The sequence below is a fragment of the Corylus avellana genome, chromosome 1, assembly GCF_965113065.1.
Source record: "Corylus avellana chromosome 1, dhCorAvel1.hap1.2, whole genome shotgun sequence".
NCBI classification, from domain to species: domain Eukaryota; kingdom Viridiplantae; phylum Streptophyta; class Magnoliopsida; order Fagales; family Betulaceae; genus Corylus; species Corylus avellana.
In genome coordinates this window covers 15,471,361-15,497,281 of record NC_142490.1, presented here as the reverse complement: position 1 = coordinate 15,497,281, position 25,921 = coordinate 15,471,361, and the positions used below count along the sequence as shown (strand labels likewise).

Genomic DNA, 25,921 nt, shown 5'->3' with positions numbered 1-25,921 from the left:
TTCGAATTGCCATCTCTAACTACAAGAAGAAAAACATCAGTCACATTCATTTATGTCTTGGTTTTCTATTCTCAAACAAATATATTAACTACAAAACTCTTGAAAATACATAAACCACATTTCGTAACCCTTTCAAACCAAAAACAAAAACATCCTCAAAACAAGCTTAACAATTTTCATTCTCATTTTTAAATACATGCGACTAAAAGGAACTGAAGACATTGTCCCATACATGATCTGTATCACTTTTCATCTACAAGTCATTTTATTAGTACTACTTCATCTGTCTTGAAAAGAAAAGGGCCAAAATTTTTATTTACTTCATAAAAGTGGAAATTCTTACTCAACTTCTTATATTATTCCAACAATTTCTTGGACCAAAAAAAAAAAAAAAATCGTATAACTCATATAATACGCACATTTAGTCATATAAGACTACTACTATTTTTATATAACCTATTTGGCTACCCTTTTACCCCCTTATTACCATTCAAGGGAAGGATTACTGCTTCATTTTTTTTTTTTTTTTTTGTATCGGGGAACCTCTACAAGGCAAGGCTCTTCTGACCCACCCTAGCAAAGTAAACCTCGGTCTCGTGCACCACACCCTTGAGAGTTACACTACATAGAACTGAGCAAATCACTGACTTTTCACCGAGGGTTGTGACCCCAAGGGATTGTTTACACCTCAGAGGTGTTGAACCTTGGACCTTGAAGAGAGCAAACCTCCAAGACCAAGGCCTTCACCACTTGGGTCAACCCCTTGGGGTTAGAAAGATTACTGCTTCATGTCCTTAACTGGCTTTGAAGTTAAAGAGATAGACAGTTCAAAGATATTAATTCAATCCAAAGCAACATATTATGTAAAAACATATTAGCCTCTTGCTTGTAGCAAATAAAATGCTTTGTCGCACTTCTTCAAGCAAAACCCAATATCAAATTGACTACTAACTAAGAAAATACAAAAATTGGATATGTCTATGTGTATGTCTGTATGGAAAATATTGTCCCTCACTAGCTCCTCAGGATTGCTGCTTCCATGGCTTGTTAAATAGATCGAGAAACATCAAAAGAAATCGTGCTAAAACCCAATAATCTAGTAACTCCTGCCCCAGTAGGTCCACTTTTTTGCAGGCTTTCCTGAAGCAAAGCATATAGTACCTGGGAAGAAGAATCAAAAAGAATATAAAAACTCCATGCAGCGATATTCAATTAAATGTGTTGATCCGAATGCAATCCTATCATAATTCTAATAAATTGCTCATAACACATGGATGACTCAGAGGCATTACACAAATACTACACTAGGAATATTTGAGAGAGATTGAAATCAACATTCCTCATTTTTGTGAAACACTGATTTAAGTTCTAGTCGTGGCTGCAATCATTCCCACATTGATTCAGCACAATTGACCAGAGACAACCTTAACCACAACAAATTCACAATTTTGTCCAACAATGATAGAAATCAGAAAATGGGTGAAAGTAGTACTCTTCTTCATGTAATTTACCATTAACGCAACTTTAAACATGCTACTCTCAAACTCTAAGTAAGACCTTTATCGCCCCTTTCAATTCTGATCATCTTCAGGGGCAAGAACAGGCAAATTTGGAGCAATATTTAATTTGAGCAAAATGGAGAGAGGTTACACAGTCAAAAGTTGATGCTTCAAAGTAATAAAAAAAAAACGATAAATGAAATAACCCTGACATGAAACATAAAGGTTGTACCTTCTGGGAGCTCTGGCTGGTCAAATGGGGAACAAAGACTCTTAGCTGCTCCTATCTCACCTTTTGTCCTTGCTTTCACATCTTTCTCCACCTCCTAAAGAGTTATTTTTTTTAATGAGTAATCACATTTTATAAAAACACAAAGGGGCACAACCCACACATGAAGTATACGAGAGAGATGCCAATCAAGAAAAATATAAAAGATCAAGAAAATCAAGAACACTAGAAAAATAAAAACAATTGTAGGCAACCATCCAGTGGTAAAGGGTTTTGAAAAAAAGGTCTCATCTCCTAAAGAGTTATTTGACAAATAAACCATCTTCAAGCAAATTCATAAAAATGCACAAAAATGATAAAAAAAAAATACAAAGGAGGTTGAAGTAATGTTTTCAACCTCTTGAGACGTCATTCCCTCTAGGCCTCTATTCACAAAATAAAACATAACTTACTATCCAAATTTGCATAGTGTTGGCATAAAGCAATTTGAAATCAAAAAGTTAAAAGAAATACATTTCATGTATTACATGACTGCAAATCTCCACTGAACCAATTAAAGTTAATTTATACGTTAACCAAAACACAACAATGAAAGAGCATTTATAGGAAGAGATGTATCAGAGGGGAAAACCAGTACAATAAAGTAGAAAACGATTTCACCACACCATGCCTATTTCATATTGTTATTTTAATAAATGAACAATGAAATTGAACATAAAAGGCAATTTAAACACCAGAAAAGTGTAATATTAAAATGACTAAATGAAATTTAATGAAAAACTGTGTGATAATGTACAACTGTACACTAAATCGAGCTATGTACACAAATGCACAAGCTGAAAAACAGATCATACCTCCTCATCACACCAAGGAGCTAAGATCAATTTCCTTTGGCTGAGCGCTCCCACAAATTCATCCCAAGTTCTTACAGTCTCAACAGAAGCATCTCGTTTTTGTTTAGCGATATCAAACAAGTTTTGTTGAATATTATCCAGCATTTCTTGTACTTGCTCAACCAACTTGGCGCTAGGGATGTCTATTTTTGCTGAGTTGTCACGGCGAACAGCACGTACCTGTGAACAAAATCAGCATGTAAAATTTCTTCCAGTTGATCACCTATGTAATAGAAAACAGAAGACACTAGATGCAACAAAATCTGATACATAATAAACCGATGGAAGAGAGTAACAATAATAGAAAAATCAAGACAGAATAGCTGACCTGACTATTTGCCAAGTCTTTTGGCCCAATTTCAATCCTTAAAGGAACACCTTTCATTTCCCAGTGCGAGTACTTCCAACCAGGGGAGTAGTTGTCTCTAAAATCTGCCTTAGCACGAATACCTGCCTTAGACAAGGTATCCACGGTAGCAGCACAGGCATCAAAAATTCCCTTAGTATCAGCATCTTTGTATGGAACAGGAATAACAATAACCTGGTAAGATGCTACTTTGGGTGGCAGAACCAAGCCTTTATCATCACCATGGACCATGACCATCACACCAATCTGAAAAGAATTGGTCAAATTAAAAAAGCGACCACGTGTGGAGGAAGATATCTATAAAAAAAATTAAAAAAAAACTTCCTAACATGAAAATACTCATATCCGACCCACCCATCCAACTTACCGTTCGAGTGCTATAGGCCCATGAGTTCTGCCAGACCATACCCTTCTCTCCCTTCTCATTTTCAAAGTTTATCTCAAACATTTTTGCAAAATTTTGACCCAAACAATGCGAAGTTGCACCTTGTATACCACGACCATTGTTTGGAATAAATGCCTGATAAATAGTACACAGAAAATATAGACACAAGTTTCAGCACAAATAGTGTAAACTTTGTCAAATATGACAGAGAATGGATTAAAATGTGCATGTTTAGTTGTTAGGTACCTCAACACTAGTCGTGTATAAGCCACCAGCAAATTTCTCATGTTCGCTCTTCCTTCCCTTTACAACAGGGATAGCCAAGAATTCTTCATAAATACGTCTATAAAGTTCCAAAATATCTAGAACCTGAAATTAGAACATAAGAACAGAATACATTTGCAAACTAAGGTGCCCATGTTCCAATATAGACACGAAATATCAAAATAATCTTTTTAAAGGGAAAAGAAGAAATATATTGAAACTGGAGTTTGGGAACATATAATTTTTTTTTGTTTTTTTTTGATAAGTGCATAGGGCGCCCCTTAGTACACTTTGGGAACATATAATACCTGCCCAAACTAGGCTTTTATTTTATAATTTTATTGATGATAATAAGTTAGAAGTATGTCACTATGTTAATACAGTAGATCTACAGTTCTAAAATATGATGCTAACACAAAAAGTCACAGATGAGTCCACCTTTCTTGCTTTAAAATTTTCAGAAAAGTTTGTGCCAGACACCAATTTTAAGTTTCTGTTTTAACATCGGCACATAAACCACAGAAATCAAGTAAAAGACTAAAATTAATATTATTTAAGAAAAAAAGGATCTTAAATGATTTGATTTTTTTTTTCTTTCGTGTTTTCTCATCAATTTTCATTATTCAGGATAAATTAAGACTTCATATTGTGAAATACTTCTAGATCCATTAGTTTATTGCAGCTTCTTATCTATTTAATTTTTGATATATAGAATTTCGGCTCCCATATATGGTTAACAACTTAACCCGATTGCAAAGATAGCTGCACCAAATGGTTCATGATCAACAGCTAAGAGTTGGAAGCAATGAATCTCAATATGAAGTAAGCAACTCTAACATAAATAGTTAACAAAAAATCCAATGTATCATAATTGTGAATAAAATGAAAAAGATTCCTCGTGTATCATCTGTAGCCAAGCAAGGAGCTACAAGCAGTTTGGGCAATTGGGCACGGGGATCGGATTGGGTCAACTGGTGAACTAGTATTGCATAGAATACCCTCATGCACCATTATATTCTCCAAGCAGAGGAATGACACTGCATCTAGGCACTCTTAGAAAACAAATGTAGGCTAGAAACATGCAAGAACAAGAGGCAGAGCGGATTGCAATGAGATTAGAAGATGTTAGATGAAGAAAACCCGGTTCTCAAGAAATCCCTAATTAAACAGAAAGGGGATTGACACTTCTAATATTAACGAAATGACCATGGGCATTTAATCTTTTAAATGAATGTAGAGATTAGGAACTTCAGCATACTTTGAGATGAAAGAACATTCAAGATTTAAAAAAAAAAAAAATAATTACCCACCAATCTCTTGCATTTCCACCTCCATTAATTTCTATGTAGAGATCTCTATGACAAAAGTTCAGGGATAAAACAAAATTTCATACCTCTGCATCTGCCTCTGCTTTTGTTGCAAATGCAGTATGCCCTTCCTGCCAAAGGAACTCACGACTCCTACAATCAAAAAAACGCATGCAATCTTTTACTAAACAAAATTCTAATTAATCAAGAAGGCCTTTTATAACTGTCATCGAACCTTAAAGAAGGTTATCACACACTTCAGTAAATATGTTTGACATTAGCAAAAAAGAGTGCATAGTCCTCCATAAATCAACAAAGCTTCTTAATGCAATCATACACTTGAAAGAGGGTTATTCTGCACGTCATTAGACATGTTTGACACCTAGCAAAAAGAGTGCCTAGTTTTGAGGATCATGTGTAAATCGATTGACAATTTGGGAGGTGCAACATAACAAAATCATCCAAAACCTATCAACCACTGCCATGAACTGCTTCACCATGTCATAAATGAAGGGAATAAATGACTTCAAATGAAAATTCCCATGCCAAGAAATAAATTGTAAATGGTTTCTAGAACAAATGAACAGTAAAAAATGTTGCCAGCATGAATACAAAGGTTCATATACCAACACAAAGACTTGCCTAAGCTTCTACAGTCTAAAATTTGATCAGCTAGCTGACAAAAATTTCACATCATCTCATCACCATTTTAGGAGGCATTGCATGCCATTAACATGGTTAATAGATTTAAAAATACAAATACAAATGAGCAAATTAGGGAAGAAACTACCTGATAAATGGTGTGGGATTGCTGAATTCCCATCGAACAACATTGCACCACTGATTGAGTTTCAAAGGCAAGTCTCTGTGTCCCCTTATCCACTTGGAATAGTAAGGATACATGACAGTCTCACTTGTTGGGCGAATTGCAATAGGCACTTCCAACTCAGACTCCCCAGATTTTGTCACCCACGCAACCTAAGCAAGCCCAACATCCAATGTGGTTAGACCCTTACCTTTTAATAAATGAATTGTCTCATGAAAACAAAAGCACATACAGAATAACAGGTAATAAAAGATTTCTGTCAACCAAGAACAACCAATCTAATATATTTAAGACATACCCTTCTTACACACAAAAGAAAAAGATAGACGAACTCTTGTACCGATGAAGAACCCAATATTAAGAAAAAGTTTCACCAAAAGAAACAAACAATGAACGAAGTAGTTCTGTACTTAGATCAGCAATAATACCTTGTAACCCACAATGAGTTCAGAAAGATTAAGCTTGAATATAAAGCAATATTTCATACAATATAAAATGAGTGTATCCTTCCCAAGATAGCAAAAAACAAAGTATAGTTTTTCTACCGCACCAAAAGATTGCCAAGGACAGATTTCGAATCTCACCTCAGGAGCAAAACCCTCAACATGATCCTTCTCCTTCTGCAATACGCCAGGAGAAACAAAAAGTGGGAAGTAGCAGTTCTGGATGTTCATTTTCTTTATTTCAGCATCAAAGAATACCTGCACATTGACATTGATGTAAGATTAAATCATACAGACTAAATCAGAAAAAGAGGAAGAAGAAGAGAAACAAAAAGAGGATTTCAAAAGGAACGCCCATAACTTTCATTTCCACAAAAAAAAAAAAAAAAAACAAAAACAAAACAAAACTTAAAAAAGGTCCATTGCTCTGCAAACCTATAGCTATAACCAAGGGTGGCTTCAAATTTATATGAGTGAAACTACCACTTGCAGGGGAAATTTCAATAAAGCATAGCACAAACATCATCTATGTCAAGCTAGGAACAATGAAAAAAGAATTTAAAAAGGGATTTGAACTCACTTGCATGATCTCCCAGATTGACATTGCCCATGGCCTAAGAATATAACAGCCAGAAATATCATAGTACTCGATCAATTCTGCATTGACAACTACCTACACCAAACAATATAAAGAAAATTAACAATAAGATCCAGAGAATTTTCAATCCACGAACATCATATATATTTTTTTGTTTGATAAGTAATGAACATCATATATTTCACTGAAAACAATAGAAACTATATGGATTGTGACCTCACAATTTATTATGTAAAGAAACTGACTTGTATCTATTATGTAAAGAAACAGACTTGTATTCTGCATCTTGTTTGTACCTCAGAATACCATTCCCCAAAATTCTCGTCCTTGCTATTGGTTAGACCCAAACCAGTCTCCCTCTTCACCTCCTTCTTTTTGGCCCCTGGAAATTCAGTTACGCAGCATCAGAAGCAGACACGTGAACAAACAGTCAGACAAAGACAATCAAATCGGTCAGAAATAACCATGAATGTGAACACATAAATAAATTTGCAGATACACAAATAGCATGAGGCCAAACTAGCCACACTACAATGGGGAACAAACACTCACCACCGCTGGCATTAGCTTTTGACTTTTTTCCCTCACCACTGGCATTAGCTTTTGACTTTTTTCCCTCGCCACTGGCCATATCCTCGACCTAGTCCTGAGCAAAATACCCAGTAAAAATTAAACGAAAATTATCTAGAACAAAGGATATGAGACCAAACCCAATACGATACATACAGTAGTTTTGAATATCACCACGAAAACCACACGCACCAGAATCAGTCAATTTAGATAGACCACCGGACTTATTTATTAAAAAAGACATCGAACCATTACATAGATTCTTAATTCAATACCCATTTGGGTTTTCTCATGGAAACGGATAGAAATACTGAAAAATTAAGAAAAAGTGCAGGAAAATTGTAGCAACTGTAGAGGAGAAGTGGTAACCGACATCAAGATCTAAGGATAACACGACGGGTTCTATGCAATTGGTCTCAAATCAGCCTGCATTCTCAAAAGTAAGGCAATACCCATCAATGAAATCCTAAAGCACCACGAGAAAATGAAGAGGAAAAACAACGTTCTAAGATTTCTGGGCATGTGTAGTTCTTCTAATCTTTGAGGGCCCAAAAAAAAGGTCGACATTCTTCTGTAATGGAATCAACACAACTCTAAAAACTGAATACTATCTCTGAAGAAAGGCTTAGTTAGGTTGGTCAACGAAGAGACACAACATACAGCAATACGCCACAAGCCCACAAGATCCAATTACGACCCTAAACAAGCACATAGAACTAAAATCAGATAAGTAAGTAAATGGATGGATGTTGCATACCAATCCGCTTTGGCTTTCAGGAGTCGTTCCCTTTCTCTCTCCACTCCAGAAATCAACAAAAGAGAGAAAACCCTAAAGAGAGAGTGAGAGTTGACCAGTGACGCCGGCTTCGTCCTAATGCTATATTACTAGTGGTGGCTTATCTTTCCACGGAGCGTAAATTGGAATCACTTCGCCCAGTAAATCAATCGGGTCGGGTTATAAAAAGGACAAAGCAAGCTATTTTTATTCCTTCCTTAAATTTTAATCATGGTGCGTTTTATGCGAATATATTCTTTTAGAATTTTTTCTTTTTTTTAAAAAAAAAGTTGAACAGTTTTTATTTTTATGGGTAAAGTTTACTTAACCTCCTCAAATTACTACCCCAATGATAATCTACCCTTCAAACTATTAATTGCGACAATTTACCCCCCAAACTATCAATCAATGACAATGTACCCTCACTTTTAACAAAATGACAAAATTACTCTTACTAAAATAAAAACAAAAATACTAAATTTGTTTTTTTTCAAAATCTTAAAGGCATTTTTGTCTTATAAAAATGTGTATAGGGGTAATTTCATCACTTTGCAAATACTGAGGGGTACATTATCATCGTTTTGGTAATTTGAAGGGTTTATTTTTCGCAATTAATAGTTTGATAAATTATCTTTGAAATGGTAGTTTGAAGAGGATAAATGAACTTTACCTTATTTTTATTATTCGTATCTTTTGTTATGGCGTTAGGTTTAGGTTTTTGTTATGGCCTTTGATTTGATTGATCACCACCAAATCAGCTTTCATTACCTCATTCGCAAAATCGATCATCACTGCCATCTTTGGCAAATATTGGTGAAGAGAAAACATTAGCCAGACAAAATTAGCTTATTTTCTCAATTTGAATAAAAAAGAGGAACATCTTTATTGATATGTCATAGCCATTTCATCAACTGAGAACCAAAGTGAAGAACAATATTACAAACTCTTAACAGAGTTATGTATAATAAACGTTCCTTTGAAATTAAGAAAAAGAAAAATGGGGGGGGGGGGGGGGGGGGGAGGGGGGGGTGTGGAGAGGGGAGAGGGAGATGAGATGGCATCAATATGATCACCACCACCACTAACAGTCGAGAACGCCCTGAGGTACATATCCCTGTTGCCAATGAAAACATAAGAGAAACAAAAGTCTCCCGTATCAGTGATGGAAGGATGCTCATTCTTCAGACCCCCTTCCCAGAGGTACGTCAGCCACCAAACTCTCTTTCAAGGACTTCTTTCTTAGCTTGGTTCTGGCGGCACCAATTTCAGACTTCGCATCCACTCGCAGAAGCTAGGCTCATCAAAGTGAATAAAATTGCTTTTCAGCTTCATTCGCTGTTCCGTTGTCAGAGTCCGGAGCTGGGGGAATCTCGCCTCCTGCAACAGTTGGCATCACTCAATATTGTAATCCCTTCATTTTTGGAACAACAGTTGGCATCATTTCCCAAGTTGTTCAATCAAGATCATGTTTTTAAGCTGATGTAAAACCCTCTCTTAACAACTAAATTTGCATCAAACTGCCAAGCAAACTTATTAGAATCATGGAATTAGGAACGTTCTCCTATCTCACCTGCTCGTATGGAGGATCCTTGTGTGCTGGTATCAGCCGAGAAACGAAATACCGAGCCTGAGAGCTCCCCTCCTGTGTTTAAGTCCAGACTATTAGATTCATTTAATTTTTGGAGACCAAATTGAACGGAAAAGAAATATGATGGAGACCAAAATCCTGGGAATCATTAACCATGAAGAAAACAAACCTTAAAAGCAAGGATCCGAGGAGCTGGAAATCGCACTTCAGTTAGCTCTTCAGCCAATGTCCTGCAAGCCGCCAAGGCAGCTGCACTTCTTCCTTCATCAGCTGCAAGTTCAGCACCCTGAATCCACCAACCAACAGGGAAGTGGTTAACCAAAAAATAGTGCAAGACACAACCAACACCGACAAAAAAAATCCAAATCTCTCTCTCTGAGTCAATGACAATCAATCAGATATGTACAGCCTGAACAACACGGCATTTCCCATGATTGTCATCATAATAATAATAGATGGATTGTGGGATTGCAAGGACACCTCTAAATGTGATACATAGCCTACATTGCGCATGATCCCATTCCCTTCTCCTTCCCCAGTCATATGGCAACAACGAACTACAAACCCCACTCCCAATAAAAAATAAATAAAAATATTAAAAAAAATAAATTAAAAAAAAAGAAAAAAAAAAGAAAAGAGAAAGCCAATGAGAAAATTTACATACATATCACGGTTCATGTGAAGGGGAGAGAGAGAAAGAACAACAATAGCGTGATATACATCATATACAGCATTTAAATCCAAAATAACGATGCCACACTAAAATAGCAGGAAGATGAGTTGACTGGCATACCAACCAAATGAAGACATCTGTGCCATGGTCAAGAACAACTGCTGCATCAGACTGCATAGCCAGGTCATGAGCTGGCAGTTCCTCAAAAGTACCCTTTTCCCGGTGCATTAGACAACGAGGTGCTATCATTCGGAGTGAAAGATCAAAGGATGCATTTAAAAACAAATTCCGTAATACAGACCTCTCATCTTCATGGCCAATAATACTTCCCAAAAGTGGGCCCCTTCTAAGATGAAATAGGAGCTCTGGTAATAATGAGAGCTCTTTGGGGAACCGGTAAAGCTTTGACTTTGGTACTTGGGACCCAAACTTCAAAGCAATGTCTTTAACTCTTTCATCTATTGTTGTTTGCATATCAACTGCATCAGAATAGTTTTTGGCTCGCAAGAGGGTCCTCTTGGCAATAAGAACGGCTGCCACTTCATCTTGAACACTCTCAAGATATGCCGAAACACTATCCACAGTTGGCAATCTAACAGTGATAACTCTGGATATATCAGCTTGATACACGTTTGAAAACTGGATTGCAAACTGAAAAAATATGTAATCACTCTTAATATCTCTTTTACTTTCCATGGAAAGTGAGAAGCTCTGCGTTTCTTCAACACTAATCATTTGAATATATAAAGAAGAGTCACTCTTAAAGGTTTCATGAGTATCTACATGTGCCTCTTCACCAGGACCCACAACTTGAGTTATCAGAATATCATCAGAACAGCGTACTTCCAACAAACCATGTGAACCTGCTGCCCTGGTAGATGCTCTTTGCAAGTTTACGCCAAAGGCTTCTCCAAAGTCATCATGAAGAACCAAAACACCCCCAGAAGCTTTTGCGAGAGGCTGCAAAATAGGAACTCTTAGAGGGCATGTTCCAGCACATAAAATGTCAACCACTATATTGTGCCGATGAGCCTCCCGACCTAGTTGATCCATCCATTTCAACGCTGTCTTTTCCATATGAGGATAATTTGGGTGACTTAACGAATGAGGGACAGATCCAGGGCCATAAGTATTAGGTCCACCAGCACACACAATAATTCTGCTATTTCCACCTGACCTTTTAACTACCCCTCGAGACAACTCTGCTGATGGCCCTTGAACGATAGCAAGAGCAACCTCAACTGCTGTGCCCAAGCACCGGTCTCTGGAAGCTTCTGGAAAGTTTAATTTATATGGCCTCAGTGATGAGAATATGGCGTGTGCTACAGGTAGTGAAGCATGAATTTGGGACAAATATATGCCACTTCCATAAATCAATGCTTTCAATGACTCCTGAGTTGGTGATTTGTCACCAGGAAGCACATCAGCAGATGCAATTGATTCCTCTGAAAAATCATAAACTGATACTGTGCGACCAAATAAAATAATTCCTAATTTTGTTGATGGGTGAAGTGAATCAACAAATGCATGTAGGGAGCTCTGTAAGTGCTGAAGGTGTGGTTCATCTAAGCACTCATCTATGACAAGAATAATGGGTGCAGAGATTCTTGAATCGGAAACTGGAATAAAACCGGGTCTCTTGTTAGCAGTTTGAATATAATCAACCACAGGTGACGACAGTTCTGGAAAGTTACGAAGATCTTCCATGCTGGGAGCTACGTATTCACCCTCACTTCCATTCAGTTCACGACAAATAACACACTGCCACTGGCCTGAGCCAGGTAATATGTTGCTATAGATATTTGCATAGGCTCCACAACTTTGACAGCGATGGGGATCACGTTGTATTATTTGAGGACCTGGTGAAACCTCCCTCCCAGGAGAAACCAATGCCCCAAAACCTAAACTGGGTACATTTGCTTGCTTCTTCTGTTTCAAAATCTACATGACAAAATTGTCAAGAGATGAATTCAAAGTAAGCCATAAATAGATGTGGCAGAAAATGCAAATCTTCCAGCCAAACAAAATCGTTGTACATGCATGGAATGACATCTACCCAAATGAAAGCATCTTTTTCTTGGGTGGGTGGGTTCCATAGAACCCCCATGCTTTTGGGCTTTTTGACTTGAAGATCCCAGTTTCTAATTGGATGATTTTAAGACGTGCTTTGAATCCTTGTAAATCAAGACTTCACTAACATTTCTGTTAGCTAACAGAAAAAGTGCAAAACACACACATACCCCATGGCCATGGAGGAACCAGCCACGGAAGGAAGAGGCCCATTGGCCAGAGACCCACGACTTGGCTGTGGGTCACCATGGCTAGTAACCCATAGTCTGAGGAAACCCACAGCCATGGGTCTCCATGGCTAAAAAGCCACGGCCACAGCTGTGGGTGGGTCTAAGGAGCCCACAAATGTAGGTCTCGAGACCACGGCCTGGCCAGGGCTGTGCATCTGATTGTGGGTCCCCAAGGCTAAAGACCTACCGTCATGGGTTTCCATTGTCAGGGGAGGCCGTGGGTCTCTGGCCATAGTCATAGAGGTTGGTACTTCATGTCCTCCTCCATCATCAGAGGTGTGATTTTTATTTTATTTTTACTTTTTAAAACTTTTTATTTAAGAGGCACAATTGTATTTCTACACTCTCTTCAGTCATCCATTTCATGGAAAGGCTAATGTAGGTTTTGATTTTCAAATATAGAAAGCATTGGTCTTAAAATCATTAAATTAGAAATTGGGGTTTCAAAGTCAAAATAAGCTAAAGCACCAAGGTCCAGGGGCATATCTTCACAAAATTTTATAGTAACTACCAGTTGAAAGAAATTAAGTTTACAGTACAGGTACCAAAATATACAAGCTAAGAAAAAAATATGATTGATCATGAAGACTGATGCCTTAGTCTTTGAACCAAACAGAACAAGATAGATGATACCTTATGAGCTGAAAATAGAACATATGGTAATTCCCCAGTTGGCACCGAGTTCTCTGTACCATCAGAAATTTGTTGCTGCAACTCACCCGATCCATTTGAAAGGTTGGGAGGTGAAGACGTTGGCAAAAATGAACCCGAAGAAAATGCAACTGGCTGAGGAGATGCAGGCGAAGAGCGGAAAGGCACAGCAGCAGGGCGAACAGGTGAAGTAAAGACAGGAGGTCCAGGGGGAGTGCTTAAATGGGGAATGGGGCTGCCACTTTTAACACCATTGGCTGGAGATGGTACATTTGAGCTTTCTATTGAAGGTGAAGGACTCTGACCTTGTTGTAATTTTGGTGGAGGAAATCTGGAAGGTGTGGGAGAAATTGAAGGAGGAGGAGGAATTGGAGGAATTGGACTTTCCTCAGCGTGAGGGTTTGATGTGTCCGGGTTTGAGGGAGTGATAGAAACAGCGTACCCGAGGGAAGGCTGTGGTGGATTAGCCATTGAAATACAAAGTTCTCTATATCAAAAACAAAAACAAAAAATACTCGAGGACCCAGAATCAAGAACGGGATTGTACAGTAACTACAAAGAATACAATCCCAAACCGAGTCCTACAAAAGGAGACACAGAAAGTTTTTTGAGTTGGAAGGCAAATTCAATTTATTCGTATAATCTCAATTAAGAAATAACAAAGAAACAAGTTGGCAAAGTACTGATACACAAATCTCAAATGGATCTTATTCTAGCCCTCGATTTTGCATAAAGAATTAACAAAAATAAGGTCTTTGATCAACTAAAACCCCAAAACAAGATAAAACCCCAGGGATGACAAGCAACAAGAACGAATTTTGATTGACACCCACTTCAAGATATACAGGGCAGAGTCAAGAACAGGATCTAGAGCACCAAAATTTCACCTCCCCAGATTCAAGCCCAATTCTTACCAAGTTTTTATTAAAACCTGGTCATCTGGCCCTCTTATCTCTTCACAATTGAAGCTTCCCCACAGAACCCCTTTCCACGTAGAAATCCAGCTGAACCAAAAAAAAAAATCCAACTATTTGTTATTAAAAAATAAAAATCAAATTCTTAATAAAACCACGTCTGAACAAATCTAGGGTTATTTGAAAAGGGAAACCATCTAATGGGAAAGAATTAACCTCACCATAAATGAGAATTACGTACCTGTGAGGGACAGAGAATTGTGAAACAGAGGACCGGTTTTTAAAAATCAAAGACCATTATTTGACTCATTTTCTATTCTGAGTTCTTGACTTAAAATACCTTTTCTTCTTTCCTATTTTTTTTTTCTTTTTCTTGCCTTCTTCCCCTCTCTTCTCTCTCTCTCTCTCTCGGTTGACGTAGGTTTTTATGACTCTAGGGAGCGCATAGGCTGGCAAGGCTGTACATGTTTTTTTTTTTTTTTTCTTTTTTAACAGCTGGCACAGCTGCTAGTTTTTGATTGGGGGATGCTGATGATGTGGGATTTTGTGACGTGTTCAATGAAGGCGGATTAAGGTATCCGACTACCCGTAACCGTAAGATTGGTGGTTGGTTCCATTCCATGGGCATTTTTCCCACCAAATCAAACCAACTTCTCGGAATTAAAAATCCAAAACTCCCAGAGACAGAGAGACTAACAAATATCTAACATTAATTCTTACATTTGCAACTTTAAAATCATTTTTGAAAAGTAATTTTTATATTAAAAATTTACCAAACATGTCTCATCATTTCAAAATACAAAAACTTTAATTACAAACGGATTAAAACATCAATCTAATCAAAAGCTAGAGTATAAACAAAAGAAACATAAACTTTTTTTATTTTTTATTTTTTTTTGGACATGTCGGCACAAGAGAGAGGAGGAAGATTCGAACTAGTGACCTCCGCTTCATTAGGTGTGATAACAACCGATTGAACTATCTCTTGAGAACAAAAAAAATAAAAACCTAACTCTAATACAAAATTCTAACAATAAAAAACGAATAACGTGCACCCACATAAGTTTTGATCTCAAAATAAGAACCATAAGAAAAATGAGATATAGATTAAAAAGATGAACTTTCACCTTGTGAGGCTTTGAAGCTCCTAGAGACCCTTCATAGCTACTGCATTTCTCTATTTCTTGCTATTCTTTTTGTTCGTATCTCTTTAGAACACTCATGGAGGCTAGATTTAGGTAAAATGTGAATTTATAAGCTCATATGAGAACATTGAAAACACTTATAATTGTGCATTGTTGGTGTAGAAAAAGACAATAGAAAGATAATTGTAGAAAATAAAAATAAATTTGTATTTCTGATGTATATTCAATTGTACAATAGAATGACTTATTTATAGTTGAATAGAGTCCTAAAAGAAAGGAAATACAATAATTACAAAATCATGTAAAATCAGCATATTTACAATAATAAATATGGTATCAAATATTTCTGTAATATATTGAGAATATTACGGGAATATAATATTACGGAAATATAATATTCTAATAACCCCCTCACACTCTAAAGGGCGAAGCCAACTTGAGTTTGGAGATAAGATCATTGAGTCATCCCGGTGGATGAGATTTGGTAAAGATGTCAGCCAATTGATCTGCAGAAGTGACAGAATGAAGATATAAATTACCATGCTGAAGATGATGGCGGATGAAATGACAATCAATCTCGATATGTTTTATGCGCTCATGGAAAATATCATTATGAGCAATCTATATAGCACTCCGATTGTCACAATAAATAGGAGAATTAGTGGACTGAGAAACACCCATGTCAGATAAAAGCCATCATAACCAGAGAAGTTCAGCTGTAGTGTTAGTAAGAGCACGATACTCAACTTCAGTACTAGATCGAGCAACAACAGATTGTTTCTTACTGCGTCATGAAATTAAAGAAGTTCCAAGTAAGAAACAATATCCAGTGATGGAGCGACGATCAATAGGATCATCAGCCCAATCAGCATCAGAGTAGGCTTGGAGCTCAAGAGATGAATGAAAAGAGAAGTGAAGACCATGAAACATAGTGCCCTTGACATAGCGCAAAATGCGAAAAACAGTAGCATAATGAGTAGATCGAGGTGCACTCATAAATTGACTCACCAAATGAATAGCATAGGCAATATAAGCACGTGTAACAATAAGATAAATGAGACTACCTACTAGCTGCCTGTAGAGAGTAGCATCTGATAAAGGCTCACCATCCATGGCTAGAAGTTTGACATTGGTCTCAAGGGTGCTGCTCGCTATTTTACCGTTTGTCAGACCTGCTCGGGAAAGTAAATCATAAGCATATTTGACTTAAGAGAGATAATAACCATCATTACTTGAGGTAACCTCAAGACCAAGCTAAGTGTCCCCAAGTCTTTCATTTCAAAATTTTGGCTGAGGAAGGATTGAAGAGCACGGATACCTGAAATGTCATCACCAGTAATAATCATATCATCTACATAAAGAAGATAAAGATAGTACCATTATCAGTAGTCCGAAGAAAGAGAGCTGAGTCATAAGAACTAGAAACAAAACCTTGTTGAGCAACCACAGAACTGAACTTGGCAAACCAAGCACGAGGAGCCTGCTTGAGACCATAAAGTGCCCGACGGAGTCTGCAAACTTTGTGTGCCGAATGGTGATAGCCAGGTAGAGGGTGCATATAGACTTCTTCTGTAAGATCACCATTGAGGAATGCATTTTTAACATCCATCTGAAATAACTGCCAATGAACAACAGCAGTAACTGCAAGTAAGGATCTAACAGAGGTCAGTCTAGCAACAGGAGCAAAAGTCTCCTCATAGTTAATACCATACTCCTGAGCAAAGCCTTTTGCAACAAGACGAGCCTTATAACGATCCACAGATCCATCTACACGAGTTTTAATTTTATAAACCTACTTACATCCCGCTGCAAACTTCCTAGGAGGCAAATCCACCAAGTCCCATGTATGGGTTTTAAAAAGGGCATCTAGTTCATCAGACATAGTTTTCTGCCAAAAAGGGTCAGCACTAGCCTCATGATAAGAGTGAGGTTCGTGAAGAGTAGCAAGAACAGAAAAAACAATGATAATCATGGAGATGGGCAGGTGGTGCTCTTACCCTATCGGAGCGACGAGGCTCATGAGAAGGCTCGGGAGTGTATGATGCAGTAGGAGGATCCGTAGTCGAATCAGACAAATTAGAAGCAGCTGTAGAAGGTTCGTCCAATGAGCTTGAGTTATCTGCAAATGATCTAGGAAATAAGACAATAGAGGGGTTAGTGAAGACAGGAGAATATGCAGAGGAAGAATGCGGAAAATGCATTTGATTGGTGAACATTTTATGTTCCCAAAACTCCACATGACAAGAGATCCGAAGTCATCAAGCAATGAGGTCATAGCAGCGATAACCTTTTTGAGTAATGCCATAACAAAGGAAGCAACACAAGTGAGAGCGGGGTTCAAGTTTGGTATGCTCATGTGGAGGAAGAGTGACAACACAAATACAACCAAAGACACGAAGCAAAGAATAGTTAGGTGTGCTACCATACAAGCGCTCATAAGGAGTTTGGTTGTGAATAGTCGGGAAAAGTACACGATTAATTGTGTAAATAGCAGTGAGAGCAGTCTCACCCCAAAAGCGTTCAAAAAGTGAGGCAGAGATGAGAAGAGCTCTTACAGTGTCTAAGATGTGATGATGTTTGCATTTTGCACGCCCATTTTGCTGAGAAGTGTAAGCACAAGAATAATGAGAGGGTCTCATTTTGTTTTAAAAAATTTTGAAAAGATTTCTCATTATCCTCCATAGCATTATTTGAACGAAAAATTTTGATGGTACGAGAAAATTGGGTTTGTACCATTTGATGAAAATTTTGATAAACTTGAGTGAGTTCAGAGTCATGCTTTAATAAATATATCCAAGTATAACGAGAATAATCATTAAGAAAAATAACAAAATAGTGAGATCCCCACTCAGTGGGAACAGGGGCAAGGTCTCAAATATCAGAATGAACCAAATCAAATGGTGCAGAAGATGAAGACTCACTTTTATTAAAAGATAAATGTGTTTGTTTTTTCAAGATGACAAGAAACACAATCAAAAGATTTTACATTTACTGGTCCTATATGACCTTGAGATGCAAGAAGTTGGACACGTGGTAGAGAGGCATGACCTAAACAAGAATGCCATAAGTTGGAAGAGGCAGTGAGTGTTGTGACAGCAGTTGCTAAGTGAGTAGGAGTTTGCAGAAATGAAAGCTCAAAAAGACATCCAATCTTATGGCCGATCCCAATTAGTTGACCCGTCTGTGGATCTTGTACATCAACATCCCTATTAGAAAATGTCAACTTCAAACCTAGTTCACAAAGTTGGCCAACTAAAAGAAGATTTAATGACAATTGGGAAACAAGATATGTGTTATCAATAGACAAATTAGGTGAAGAAATAGACCCACTGTGACTAACAGGTAACCTAGAACCATCAGCAGTATAAATGATAAGATTGGGAGAAAGGGCAGACTTTTTGGAAAATAAAGTGGGGTCAGGGGTCATATGATTACAGCAAGCAGAGTCGATGAACCATGAATTTTTACCTGATGTGATGAACAAGGCAGTAGAGGAACGAGATAAAACCTTATGGATTAATGCATCAACGTTAGATGCAATGAGGGCAGAGGATTGAGATGGGTTCTCAATGTAAGATGCAGGTGCAGAGGAACCAGTTGAAACAACTACGGCTGTTTGTTGGAAAGGAACTCGTGACTGACGTCTGTTTTTGGAGCTTGTAGCAATTAGCAATAGAGTGACCAGGCTGCTTGCAATAGTTGCAAATTATCTTCATTGAGGAAGACTGTGGTGTGGATTGTCTAGAAAGAAATCTAGGAACACTCTGAGGTGTAGCAGCGACAACCATATCTGGAGATTGTAAGTGCATAGTGGACCATCGAGTCTCTTCAGAAATAAGTTATGTTACAGCAACTTCCAATAGGGGAAGAGGATTGAGGAAGACTGTGGTGTGGATTGTCTAGAAGGAAATCTAGGAACACTCTGAGGTGTAGTAGAGACAACCATATCTGGAGATTGCAAGTGCATAGTGGACCGTCGAGTCTCTTCAGAAATAAGTTATGTTATAGCAGCTTCCAATATGGGAAGAGGATTGCGGTGTAAGAGAGAAGCCCGAGTGGGTTCAAAATCCGCAAGAAGAGCCATCACGAAATGCATAAACTTCTGACAATACTTTGCAAATATTTCACATCTTCAGGATACTTAAGTTGAGGATCTGCAGTGGATAATTGCTCTCAAAGACTATTAATTTGAAAATAAAAATCAACAATAGATTGACATGGCTCCTGACGTGTCTGATAGAGTTTAGTTTCAATTTGAAATTCTAGTGAGGCATCATAAGTACAATTATATCGCTTTGCCAAAACTCTCAGGCAACCTTTGCATTCCCAAGCTTGGAGAGCAAACTGTAGATGGAAGGAACAGAAGTATTGATAAACCAAGAAATAATCCTATAATTTGCACTATCCCGATCTTCAAATGGAGTAACAAATTTGTCGGCTGATTCACCTTCTTTTTGTGCGGGTGTAATAATTTCTCCACAAACATAACGCCATAATCTCCTCTCTCTAAAAAAAACTTCCATATTTTGAACCCACAACATATAATTGGAACCGTCTAAAATATTGTCAATGGGATGGACAATATTATCAAGATTGGTAGATTATTTATTTATTTTTTTTCTAAAAATGAAAAATATTAAATAAATAAACCTGAGGGCAGTAATCCGGTGTGGCGGAGGTACAAGTGCGGCCTCAGGAAATGATCTAGTGTGATGCACACACAGCAACTATGGTGCAATCGTGAACAGCAATCTAGTGTGATGTGGTACACAGCAATGACTATAGACTTGCGGGCACGGATCCAGTGTGACGCGGGACTGTGTTGTAGAGTGGATCTGGCGCGTGGAGAGAGTGGGGAGCGTGTGGCGCGTGAAACTCACGCTCAAAGAGAGTATCCAGCACGTGGCTGGGCGTGCAGAGTGGTGGAGGCGTGTGGCAACTTCGTTTCTTCACAGACTTTCCAATTTTGCGCAATAAGACCTCTAAAATTTCCGTTACGTACAAAAACAACCGCAACAAGCATTTGGTGTATCGTTGAAACAAAAAGAAACACCAAAAAGAACACTCAAACGAAAAAATAGAACTGTACGGACGGGAAAGGGAGGCTTAAGAGAGGCATCAAGAAAACAGTGGTTGTGATACCATGTAGAAAAAAACAACAGAAAGATAATTGTAGAGAATAAATTTGTATTTCTGATGTATATTCAATTGTACAATAGAATGGCTTATTTATAGTTGAATGAGGCCCTAAAAGAAATGAAATATAATAATTATAAAATCATATAAAATCAGCATATTTACAATAATGAATACGGTATCAAATATTTTTGTAATATATTGAGAATATTACGGGAATATAATATTCTAACAGTTGGGTTGTGATCGATTGCTGACATGATGTGGTCAATCATTAGGAAGTTTTGGACCCTAGTGATCGATCACCCGAGGCTTGAGTGTCATTTCAGGTTTGTTATTTCATTGTTTAAGCCTATTCTTGGTCATTGCTAACCTTAGAGTCCAAATTATTGATTTCATAACTATAGTTTAAGCTTTGGTATTATACAAAATATTATGGCTTAGATCGTCTGTGTATGACACCTAAACCATATTCAATATAACTTATGATTACATATACATAAACCATAATATATTATATATGGGTTTTAGGGAACTATTCCTAACACAATATTTAATAACTTAACATTATGCCTCATACTTGTAAAGAGGTTCCTATGCAAGTTGTTAAGGGTCTAACCATTAAGACAATTGGATACTGATTTAGTTAAATCCTTAATTCTTAGAGTTGTAACAATAAATCAATTGCTCTTTAAGAGATCAAAGATGATATAACTATGAATTGTCATCCTGTTGGCTATTACTCCTTTAATATAACTAAACGATCAACCATAACTATCACATTTATATTTTTCACACTCATATCATTTCGGCTAACACGACATGTTTTAAGTAATTTACAATACCAACCACAAGTTTAAACTAATTAAAATACGACATCTTAGTTAGTGTGACGTGATTATGATTAATGAGTATGAAGTGTACTCTTATACAGGGGCGGATATATGCCCCCAGTCGACCCCCTAAAAATCCTCCTTAGTCCTTACTATGGAAAATTTTTTCTTATATTAATAATATTATGATTATGCCCCCAAAGCCATGAATATGCCCCTCCCTCATGCGTCAACCATATATTATGCCCTTTAGTAAATTGAAATTTGAAAAAAAAAAACATTAGAAACTTCATCTTTCAGACGAATGAAAGGAAGAAGACGATGAATAGTACTTAAACTAACTAAACGGTGCATTTTTCTTTTGTGAGAATATTAGTATTTTTTTTCTTCTAATTTTGAGAATATTAGTATTAGTGCGTGGGGATTGGTGACAGCAGACTGGGCAGCCTGGAGTCATAGCTCACAGCAAAGAACAAAAGAGATAAAAAAAAATAAAATAAAAAAATAATAATAAAAAAAAGCTTTGAAAAGATACAAGGGCCAACCCCAAGTCCCAACATACCAATTAATGCACTATGCACTGTTGATCTCGAGCAACGCAGGACCTTCAAGAATGATGGTGAGTTCTGCAGGAGAGTACTTGACACTATGAAAAAAAAAACTTTTTCAAAGTTTAATGTAAAATGACGGTTAAACCCCTCAAGTCAGTTTAATGTAAAATGAAAGGTGTTTTATTATTTTTGACTTGAGGGGCTTAACCGTCATTTTACATTAAACTTTGATTTTGTGTGTGTGTGTGTGTGTGTCAAGTACTGTCCGTATAACTCTCCAGTCTCTTCTTAAAGGTCCAGCGCTGCTTGAGGTCTCCTTTTGGAATTTGCCAAACACCAATTTCCAAAAGGTTCAATTTTTTTTTTTCCAAAGAAACAAGTTTGGAAGGGCGATTGGGCAGTGGGCATTGGGCGAAACTTGTGTTTGTTTGAGTTGTTTCTAAGATTCTATCGGCCTCAATTTTCTTTAGGTATGTAATTATTTTTTAGATTTATATTTAAATTGTTCTTTTAAATTAATTGTTTTAAGAGAAAAATCCACTTCACCCTCCTAAAGTTTCAGGGGTTTTTCAATTTGAACCCTAAAGTTTAAAAATTGGCAATGTACTCCCCTAATGTTTAAAAAATTTTCAATTTAAATCTTCCGTTACTAATTTCCGTCAAATTGGACGGAAATCTCTAAAATTACGTAATTATCCTCAAGCTTTTTTAAAAAAATTTATGTCCAATTTAACGGAAATTAGTAACGGAATGTTTAAATTTAAAATTTTTGAAACATTGGAGGAGTATATTGCTAATTTTTAAACTTTGGAGTTCAAATTGAAAAATCCCTGAAACTTTAAGGGGGTAAAATAGATTTTTCCCTTGTTTTAATATTTATGTTGTTATTCAGGATTCAACATTTCAACCTATTCTTGATAATAACTTAGGAAAAATACAGTTTACCCCTCTGAAGTTTCAGGGGTTTTTCAATTTTAACCCAAAAGTTCAAAAATTGGCAATCTACCCCTCTGAAGTTTCAAAAATTGGCAATTTAAACCCACCGTTTAATTTTTCCGTCTATATGGACAGAAATCTATGAAATTACATCATTACCCTCAGGCTTTTTTTTTTAAAAAAAAAAAAAAAAAATTTCCATCCAATTTAACAGAAATTAGTAACGGAAGGTTTAAATTGCCAATTTTTGAAACTTCAAGGGGGTAGATTGCCAATTTTTGAACTTTTGGGTTAAAATTGAAAAACTCCTAAAACTTTAGGGGGGTAAACTGCATTTTCCCCTAATAACTTCAACGAAAATTTGAGGTATGTAAAGATGTAATTAAATTTTTAGATTTAGATTTAGATTGTTCTTTTAAAGGAATTGTATTAATATTTATATTGCTATTCAACCTATTCTTGCTAATTATTTTTATATTTAATTATTTATGAATATATATAGTTTTTGTTTCATATTTTAATTGTATAAATATATAATTGTAGTGGTCTGAGATTATGGAGAAAAACAACGATGCCATTGACCTCCAATCAAATTCTAAACGACTTCGTGTTGAAGTAGATTTAGCAAATCTACCCCGAGATCCTTACTTCAAGAAAAAAATATGCGATTATCAACCTAGTGATAGAGACCAAATCCAAAGAGCATATCTACAAATAGGAGCTTGTCAACCTTTTGACTATGATTTTCCAAAAAAAAAAAAAAAATTGAAAATACAATACGTTGTTTTAATCCAGCATGGTTCAAAAAATATAAATGGTTGGAGTACAGTATAGAAAAAGATGGTGCATATTACTTGTACTGTTATCTATTCAAACCAGACTTTGGAAATCAAGGAGGGGGAGATTTGTTTGTTACTGAAGGTTTTAGTAATTGGAAAAAGAAAGAGAGGCTTGAATGTCATGTGGGGGCTCACAATAGTGCATATAATCAAGCTCGACAAAGATGTGAAGCTTTGTTAAACCATAAACAAAGCATCATAACAGTTTTTGACAAGCAATCGGATCAGCAAAAAATGCTATATAGGACTTTTGAATGCATCAGTTGATTGTGTTCGCTTTTTACAACAACAAGGATTAGCATTTCGTGGCCACGATGAAGCTAAAGGTTCGACTAATCAAGAAAATTTTCTTGAATTGTTGCGGTTTCTTGCTAAACACAATGAAGAAATTGATAAGGTAGTCTTAGATAATACTCTTAAAAGTCATCAAATGATTGCACCACATATTCAAAGAGATATAGCAAATGCGGCAGCAAGTGAAACTCTAGATGCTATTCTTAAAGATCTTAGAGACTTGCCATTTGTTATCCTAGTTGATGAATCTCGTGATATATCCGTTAAAGAACAATTGGCAATTGTGTTGCGTTATGTAGATAAGCAAGGCCATGTGATTGAATGTTTTTTAGGCATTACACATATTCGCAATACCACAACTGTAGAATTGAAGAAGACAATTGATTCAGTGCTTAGCATGCATAATTTAAGTATTAGCAGATTGCGAGGACAATGATACGATGAAGCTAGCAATATGCGAGGTGAGTTGAATGAACTTAAAACTCTTATTTTGAATGACAATTCGTTTGCCTATTATGTTCATTGTTTTGCACATCAGCTTTAACTCACTTTAGTTGCTGTTGCCAAAAATCACATTCAAATTGCAACTTTTTTTTAGTTTGGCCAATAGTATTTTTAATGTTGTTGGAGCATCATGCAAACGTTGTGACATACTTCGTGAAAAATGAACTGCTGAAATAATAGAAGTACTACAAAATAATGAAATGTCAACTAGTCGTTGCTTGAATCAACAAATGAGCCTAAAGAGACATGGTGATACGCGTTGAAGTTCTCATCATGATGCAATTGTTAGTCTTATTACTATGTTTTTTTCTATTATCGATACGGTTGAAGACATTGTTGAAGATGGTTTAAATTCTGAACAGAGAGCAGAAGTAAATATACGAAATCAATCACTCCAAACGTTTGATTTTGCTTTCAATTTACATTTGATGAAAAATGTTTTGGGGATTACAAATGAGTTATCTCAAGCACTACAACGAAAAGATCAAGATATTCTGAATGCAATGAAGTTAGTTAAAATTTCAAAGCTACGCTTACAGCTATGAGAGAAAATGGGTGGAATTCCTTATTTGAAGAAGTTACTAAGTTTTGTGCCAAAAACAATATTGTTGTCCCCAATATGGATGAACTTTACCAACTTCGATCATGACGAAAAGCTCAAGGCATGAAAAATTTACATCATTACTGTGTGGAGCTTTATTATACTGTTATAGACATGCAACTCTAAAAACTTAACAGTCGCTTTAATGAGGCAAGTTCCAAATTATTACTCTGTGTTTCATGCTTGAGTCCATATGACTTGTTTGCGTCTTTTAACAAAGAGAAATTGGTTCGTCTTGCTCAATTATATCCGAATTATTTTTTAGCAATTCAACTTATCACTTTAGACAACCAACTTGAAACATGTATCTTTGACATGTGTTCTAATAATGAATTTGTAATACTCAAAGGGATTGGACAACTTGCTGAGAAATTGGTAGAGACAAAAAAGGATGTCGTATATCCCTTGGTTTATTCATTGGTGACATTGGCGTTGATTCTACCAGTTGCGACATCAACTGTTGAGAGAGCATTTTCAGCAATGAATATTGTTAAAAATCGTTTACGTAACCGAATGGGAGATCAATGGATGAATGATTGTTTGATTACGTACATTAAGAAAGACATATTTAAGACCATCAGTAATGAAGAGATCATGCATCGATTCCAAGGTATGAAGACTCATCGATGACAATTGAATTAGCGCTAGTCATGACAAAACAAATTGCAAGTTCTATTTATATGTTTTAGAACATAATTAAAAATTTTGTTGAATTATTCACTTATTCGGTTTGTTATATTTTTGTTCAACTTTATTTTTTGTATTCATTAAAAAAAATCATGCCCCCAATAGATGAGTTT

The 25,921-nt window shown here is 36.5% G+C and overlaps 2 protein-coding genes and 1 pseudogene across 2 annotated transcripts; 1 reads left to right on the top strand and 2 right to left on the bottom strand.

Annotated features, from left to right (window-relative positions):
- Positions 1–821: 821 nt before the first annotated feature.
- On the bottom strand, positions 822–8,281 carry LOC132168492 (Class II aaRS and biotin synthetases superfamily protein). Its single transcript, XM_059579479.2, has 13 exons — positions 8,139–8,281; positions 7,364–7,457; positions 7,108–7,193; positions 6,794–6,886; positions 6,355–6,471; positions 5,735–5,922; positions 5,031–5,097; positions 3,620–3,742; positions 3,356–3,508; positions 2,950–3,234; positions 2,583–2,801; positions 1,732–1,825; positions 822–1,161 (listed from the first exon to the last, which is right to left on the bottom strand). Exons 2-13 carry the CDS (start codon positions 7,440–7,442, stop codon positions 1,097–1,099), a joined length of 1,569 nt encoding a protein of 522 aa, XP_059435462.2. The 5' UTR covers positions 7,443–7,457; positions 8,139–8,281; the 3' UTR covers positions 822–1,096.
- An 899-nt stretch (positions 8,282–9,180) lies between these two features.
- Positions 9,181–14,684, bottom strand: LOC132168491 (Sec23/Sec24 protein transport family protein). Its single transcript, XM_059579478.2, has 6 exons — positions 14,524–14,684; positions 13,351–14,372; positions 10,538–12,358; positions 9,914–10,030; positions 9,727–9,798; positions 9,181–9,533 (listed from the first exon to the last, which is right to left on the bottom strand). Exons 2-6 carry the CDS (start codon positions 13,837–13,839, stop codon positions 9,396–9,398), a joined length of 2,637 nt encoding a protein of 878 aa, XP_059435461.2. The 5' UTR covers positions 13,840–14,372; positions 14,524–14,684; the 3' UTR covers positions 9,181–9,395.
- Positions 14,685–24,750: 10,066 nt separating this feature from the next.
- LOC148587977 (uncharacterized) lies at positions 24,751–25,751 on the top strand (annotated as a pseudogene).
- Positions 25,752–25,921: the final 170 nt, after the last annotated feature.